This window comes from Etheostoma spectabile, chromosome 14 (assembly GCF_008692095.1).
Source record: "Etheostoma spectabile isolate EspeVRDwgs_2016 chromosome 14, UIUC_Espe_1.0, whole genome shotgun sequence".
Taxonomy (NCBI): domain Eukaryota; kingdom Metazoa; phylum Chordata; class Actinopteri; order Perciformes; family Percidae; genus Etheostoma; species Etheostoma spectabile.
Window position 1 is genome coordinate 13,582,108 of NC_045746.1, and position 7,840 is coordinate 13,589,947.

Sequence of the window (7,840 nt, forward strand, 5' to 3'; positions counted from 1 at the left end):
AGGTCTCGCGATGTAACAAATTGCTTAACCGCATAGCACATATATGCCCATTCAGGAACCAGCTGACTATCATCATGGCTGTGCCGGCAAGAAAGAAACAGAAACTTAGGAAAGCATTGTTGGAGGATGTGCATGTGTGTGTGTAGCTATGCTTGTTGTTTAGCAATTTTTTTTATCAATTTTGAAACAAGATCGAAATATTAAAACATACTGAAATATAGATGATTTAACCTAGAAACAAAAATGCCGCAGGAGGATTGTTACTTCATGCCTACATTTACAACATACCCACACAACGCGCTAAGCCCCATGGGCAACACTCTACCGAAGGATGCACACTTGAATTCAAACACAAACCCACTCATTTGACAAACACACATAATCTCACATATTGCTTCCCACACACACACACACACACACACACACACACACACACACACACACACACACACACACACACTACAAGTTAAAGCCTCCTACATACAGTCAACCAAACACATACATCTCCTTTTTCACATCCAAACACAATAATCCCATAAAAGGGTGGCAGATGCTAAACAAAACACTTCAAATATTGAAGTAGTTAACTTCATCATGCCATTTATTTTATCAATTACTCAATCATCTGGTCTAAAAAATGTCTCTTCTTCCTCCTCATCCCCATGGACATCATCACTTTTAAAACTACAGCTGTTTTGCATTTATCAATAATTCTTTTCAATTCATACTCGTGGAACCTTTCCAGATACAGTGTGTTCAGATACGGTACATACAAATGTATTGCCCACACACAAACAACTATTTTGAGTTTAGAGGCAACAGAATAAAAACTAAATGCTGCTCATTTACAAATTTTTAAACACACACACATACTCATCACAATTTCCAACACAACTCCTGTTTAAAATCTTACCATGGTATAGTCCTTCCATTTAAAGTTCCAAAGAGAAGAGAAGTCTAATCCTCCCTGACAGACAGCTAAATTGGGAAAAGCCAAAATCCCAGGCTTCTGTGGTCTTTGGGCTCTAGCGTTGAGCTCAGTTCATTACGGAGTTAGCTAATGTGCTAAGGTTGGCTTAAGCTTACAACCCAGCCTCCTCCTCCCTCTACTACTACAACTACTGCTAGTAACACTGACAGATACACAGCAGCATGAGTGGGAGTAGAGTAGGGGAGGGAAGGAGGTTGGGAGAGAGCGAGGGGTAGTAGACAGCCTATGACTGAAATGGGGGAGGGAGATAAAAGAGAGAACAGGAGGAAGGAGGAGGGGGTGTCTTTGTCTCCCAGGAGAGAGGGAGCCAGATGTACAGGACTCAGAGGGAAAGCAAGTGAGGAGGGAGAGACAACAGAAGGGTTGGGATAAAGAAATAAGAAATGATGCAACAACTTCATGAGAAGAAGTGAGAAACAGTGAGGAAAGAAGTATAAAACAGGAACAATATGGGGGAAAAGAGAAAGTGAGGAGAAAATAATATAGGGGAAAGAGCTGAGAATGACATAAGAGAGAGACGGAGAAGAGTGTGAGCTGTGTTGCCTTTGGCTAGTCTGCTACGCTGACAGAAATACACCCCTGTGGAGCTACTCAATTAGTCATAATGCAGTGTTCTCAAGTCAATGTTGTCCTACAGAAATCATCAATCTTCAGCACAAAAAAAAAAGGGAAAAATCAATTGTTCCACTGACTTTGTTTTGAGGGGTGCACATTTAATCCAGTTACACTGTAATCAAATCACACACAGGGAAATAGAAAAAAACAAATTAACCCTAAACTAATTTTACCAAGATTTTGAGATAGAATAGTTTACTCACTATAGGCTCAAATCATGACACTAATAATTTTATAAAACCAATAAAGAATACATGATTGTTAAAAAACACGGGAAATAAGTTATAGGAATTATGTTTGGTCCATGCCAACATGGCATCCTGACACGTAAATCTGCACGCCAACTTTTTTAAGCCAAGTGGCATGTTATCTGTACGCATTTTGAGCTATTTGCATGTATGTCTACGCTGTATACAGCGGCCTACACATACACGCCACTTGGTGTGTTATCTTGTTATGTGTCACTTGTATTGCAAGAAGAATGTGTTATGACAAGAAGAAAGCTACGGTTGAGTTTAGGAATAGAAGAACAGGGTTGACTTTATTAAATGATGAAAAAGACGGTTGAGTTCAGGAAACGTGACGCACGGGACAAGGAAACGTGACACGTGGCACACAGTCCCTGGTCTCCTGGGTGAAAGTCCTGTGTTTTACCCATTCACCACCCCGACCAACCTCCCTACACGGATTTTCATTCGTTCATACTTGCTACGGCGTAACTTTACACGCAATCGCAAGGTAATGTAAGTCAATGGAGGCCAAACGGCATTGATATACATGCTAAACGAGTACGCGTCTTGATAACGTGCCAATAAGGGCATTCAGATTGGGGTGTCATACATACACCATTTCATGACTTGTAATGATCACAGTATGTAGTGAAACAACCAGAACAGTCAGATGCACTCTGCAATCTCTGGCGTTTTCAGTATTTTCAAACATATAACTTACTCCTAGACTAATAAAACTATATAAACCGGATTCTAAAGATGTCAGACAATGTTGGTTAAAACAACAAAAACTTAAAAATAAGTGTGTAAGAGATGTCATCCGATGTTTTGTCTAGAGAAGTCTCATAAGACACATAAGATATCAACATTTGAGAGCATGAACGAACATGCGTGTCCCAAAGGCAGAAATCTGTTATTGCTGGAACTGTCCTATCTATGGCCGTTTTCCACTGCTTGCAGATATGGACCATAAATGTGCTCTCAGAGTGCCATAAAAATCACTTGGCTGTCACTTATTCTTGAAATTATCAACCAGTATGTCACATTATATTGAGTATGAATGAGCCACGAAGCCCTCTCTTGCACACACAAGCAAGCAAAAAAGCAGACAGAGGAGACCAGAGTTGATCAGGAGGAAAGCAGATTAATAGGCCACTGGATTAGTAGGCCAAGAAAACCAACACAACCACACACACACACACACACACACACAACACAACACCACACACACACACACACACACACACACACACACACACACACACACACACACCCACACACACACCACACACACACACACACACACACACACACACACACACACACACACACACACACACACACACACACACACACACACACACACACACACACACACACACACACACACACACACACACACACACACACAACACACACACACACACACACACACACACACACACACACACAAACACACACAAACCACACACACACACACACACACACACACACACCCCTGCTTTATGAGTTGGTGGGTTAACATTGCCCCCTGGTGGTAATGCATTTTGAAGCGACGTTTCATAGAATGGTCCGAGAGCTGCTGACACTGCGCGTTTTTTCTTTAATATAGTTGCCACTGGGTCTGCCAGGGTTATTGTTATTCTCTACTTTGCCTGAACATCAGAAACATTTTTTTTTTTAATCCTCCAATTCCATCCATAAGTTACAGTTACAAAGTAAACAAACGACCAATCTAATAGCAAAACTCCAAAGAATTTACCATAAACGATCATGCCAGATCAGCTTCCAACTACAAAAAAAAAAACTTCACATCAGTTGACATTTAATTCATTTTTTTTTTTTTTTAACATCAGCCTATGCCAGTTTTCTAGTGTTTGCATTGTTTGACATTTAAAAACAGAAGAAAAACATCTTGCAGACTAAGATTCAAGAATATTCTTCAATGCACCTTTGTTACAGGAGAACTCCCCACTGGTGACTAATCACACAGACATACACACACTGTGGCATTATACCCACATCTGACCTCAGCAACACTAGTTTATGGTACCACAGTGTGTGTATGTGTGTATGTGTGTGTGTGTGTGTGTGTGTGTGTGTGTGTGTGGTGTGTGGTGTGTGTGTGTGTGTGATGTCATACCTTTGGCTCATATCAGGTGTTCACTGCTGATCTCTGTGCTGATATGTGTGAGTGTGGTGTGTGTGGTGTGTTGTATAGTGTGGTGTGTGTGTGTGTATTCTATTATGACTGTGTTTTTGTGGGTGTGTGACTGTGCATGAATCTAGAGAAGAGATGAGGTCATATGATTGGCCGAGCAGACACTGATGTCTGCCTTGGTCTCATTCCCTCTCTATCCCCTTTATTTCCTTTATTGTCTTTAAACATTGCAAAGAGTCTCTGGCCTAAGAGAAAACAAAAGTTTAAGTTAGTTAGTAAATACTCAGCCACCATACAGGTTATTATGAAACACTTTGATTTTGGTTTGATTGAATGTTCAAAAAAGTATAAGCATTCTGATTTTGCATTCCTTCCACTTGGATCTGTTGGGATCATGTGATATCATTTGTAATTAACTAGTTACGTATTGTTTGTTTAACGCGTACAAAAAAGAAAGTGTAAAAAGGACACATTGCCAGTGAAAGTTACTGCGCCCATAGCCAATAATTAGTTACCTCGCACGCCAGCTGGGTTCTCGCAACTTCACCAGATTAGGTGAGAATCACAGGATAACATGTCACGCGAAATTCCATCTTGCCAGGTTCCAACCTAATTAACTAGATTAGCACACCAATCAGCGTCTAAGCTACTGGCAGTGACAGGCGTGGTTTAGGTGTGCGTGTGACAGCCGCGCCTGTTCACTCAAAACAACAATCACCTGCCAGATTGGGTTTTTTTTAAGGTGCCTGGCCTTTCCCAAACGGCGTCCAATGACAGCTTCTCAGTTCGGCCAGTAAAACCAGGTCGGTTTTTGTACAAAATGAATCAAAATTAGATATAACGTGTTAGTGAGTGCTTTTAGGTGCGGGTGTTGTAGGCAGATCTTCTTACCTGTGGACAGAGCCTGGTTAGACTTAATACTAAGATCGGCTAACCAGCTGCAGGCAGTAGCTTCTTATTTAGCGACCAGATGTTAGTGTTATTAATCTTCTCATATAACTCGTATAACAAAAAAACATATTTCCCAAAATGTCAAACTATTCCTTTAACTATTTCAATCTGTGTATTTTTTATTGTTTGAACAAAGTTTATTGGATGTCTGAGACATATAAGTAGACAGCTGAACAAATGGACAGGCACAGTATGAAACATACCACCTAGGCTACCGATGAAGCTAAAAGAGGATTGATTCATGACCAGTAATGATACGTTTTCCACACACACACACACACACACACACACACACACACACACACACACACACACACACACACACAACACTTTTTATGTTTTTATAAACAGGGATCTATTTATCTTGGGACAGTTTCTTCTTGTCTCATCGTTTCTATTTCTCATTTTTTCTCCACCCAGTTTTCTCCTCCTCCCACCTCTTTATTCTCTGTGTCTATATGGCAAAGCCCAACAATTACTTCTTTCTCTCTCTCCCCCTCTCTGACTCACAGTCACTGCAATGTAATTACACTGACTGTCCGCACGCACACCCACACACAACTTAACTTATTTACAATATCTGTGGTTGTAATTGTTCTTTGCTAGTATGCAGTTCAGTCACTGCTTCGCTTTGAGAAAACTAACAAAACATGAGCGGCCATTAGTTAGTTAAGTCATTTTGGTTGAGTCAAGGAGTCAGTCTACACACAAACAGACACACACACACACACACACACACACACAGACACACACACACACACAAATTGCTGTGCTCCAGTTCCATTCATCACTAGTGGATGTGGTGCACCAATGACAGAAGATAGCTCGCTCTAAATGTGAGTGTGCGTGTGTGTGTGTGTGTGTGCGTGTGTGTGTGTGCGCACGCCCCAAGGAGGGACGAGTCATTAACTAAGATGTAATTTCCTGCCACTATAGTAAATACAGATTAAAATAAATCCATCCTCACACACATACACAATCAAGTTACATTGTTTAAGGAATTTAAACCTTACAGGAGCTGTAACATAGTTTCAGGTTACCAACATCGATGTCATTAGTATGCAATATTCTGCAGATTTCTTCTCTGAAATGGCTGGCCCACAACAGCAAGTCAGTAAATTATTTTCAAAATGTTTGGAAAGTTTGATAGCTGCTGGCAGAGACTCTCAAAAGGTATGTCCTATATCGTCATTACTTAATACAACCGCTGTATTATATTACTCACAATGTTGTTGTGTGTTTGAACAGAGCACAATGCAGAGTTTTTGACCACTGGCCCTGAACAAATAATGGATTGAAAATTGATCCATTAAAGAAGAGAAGAAAAAAAAGAAAAAGAAAAATCAGCCCCAATTCAAATCACTGCAATAAATAAATACTGAAGATGGCAAACACGCAATAACATAACTGCATGACAGATACACCATTTGGGTATTATTGTCTCATTGTAAAATTCCTTAATTACCTAACACACAAACGCAAGAATGCACACACATATCGCTACAGTTATAATGAGCACAAGATATTTTTAACCAACAAAACCAAGACAGTGTTCAGTCATGTTATCTTGGGTAAACACAGTCATTATCTCACACACACGCGCGCGCACACACACACACACGCACGCACGCACGCACGCACGCACGGTGTTGCTGCGGCTGAGAGGAAGAAGGTGTTTTCCTTTCAACTCCTGAGGGACGCAGCATGCGTTAGGATGTACAGTAAGTACCCTGTGTGTGAGTGTGTGTTTGTTTACATAGAGGGGTGTGGGGGCTGCTTTTTGAATGCAACCAACCCAAAAGCAAAAGGGAATGGACCTCCATTCAGCCCCCCGTCTCCAAAAAACACATACTCCTTTTCCTTCACAGCTGAATCCACATACGGGAGGACGCAGGGAAATAAGTTCAACGGAAGATAGAAGCTAAATTTATAGGACACCTACAAGCCAGCGCTTACACTTACACACACTAACACACTAACACACTCTCTCACTCACACACACTCTCACACACACACACACACACACACACACACACACACACACACACACACACACACACACACACACACACACACACACACACACACACACACACACACACACACACACACACACACACACACACACACACACACACAGGAAGTCAAACTTCCACATGAAGTCACTGGTGAAACTCCAAAACAAAGAAACCCATTTGCTCAATTTAACTTCATTCATGATTTTTCATTCCAGAGGTAAGTTTGAAAATAGCATTCATACACTTTAGCAAGATGTTAGAAAACAGCTCAGACCTCCACATAGTTGCAAGTATTTACAGAGTGTGAAATAGCCAATCACTTCCACCATGTTTGCTAGGAAAACAGCAAGCAACTTTTTTTTAATAAGAAAAAGAAAGAAGCTCAAACTGAAAACTGAAGGAAGAGTTGTTTTACCCTCCAGAGAACTTATTTCATGTGGTATCATGAAATCCTCATGACACACATTTTAAGGACACACACACACACACAAACACACACACACACAGTGTCTGCAGTGATTGCTATTACTAGTTTGAGTCATTGAGTCAATCACATACTGCAATCTACTGACACTAGACTGTTGGCTTTGTTACTCTACATTTTTCGGTCTCTGTCTGCCCATCAGTCTAGCATAGAACAAACTTGAGTAGAATATATAGTAGATGTAGGCAAAGAATAGAAAAGTTTGGACTACAACAGAGTATCAAACTTGCAGGACATAAAAAGAGAAAATGGACTACAAACAGTAGAGTTCTCTGCAACGTAATGAACTGCTCCTGCAAGATCTCTGAGTGTAGTCAAGTGTTTCTATAAATACAGGCCTCCTGCACTGCTCTGCAATTTATACACACACAGAAACAGAAACACACACAC

General features: G+C 40.8%; 1 protein-coding gene across 3 annotated transcripts in view; it reads right to left on the bottom strand.

The window, feature by feature from the left end:
* The window catches only part of ptk2aa (protein tyrosine kinase 2aa), a 62,795-nt gene that overhangs the window by 51,931 nt on the left and 3,024 nt on the right, over positions 1 to 7,840 (bottom strand). The window contains exon 1 of one of the 3 annotated variants that reach the window (XM_032535452.1): positions 914 to 1,149. The exons of the other annotated variants lie outside the window; for them this stretch is intronic. Within the exon in view, the coding sequence (XP_032391343.1) occupies positions 914 to 932 (19 nt within the window). The 5' untranslated portion in view covers positions 933 to 1,149. Of the gene's footprint in view, positions 1 to 913; positions 1,150 to 7,840 lie in introns of those variants that run through there. 3 annotated transcript variants of the gene reach the window in all.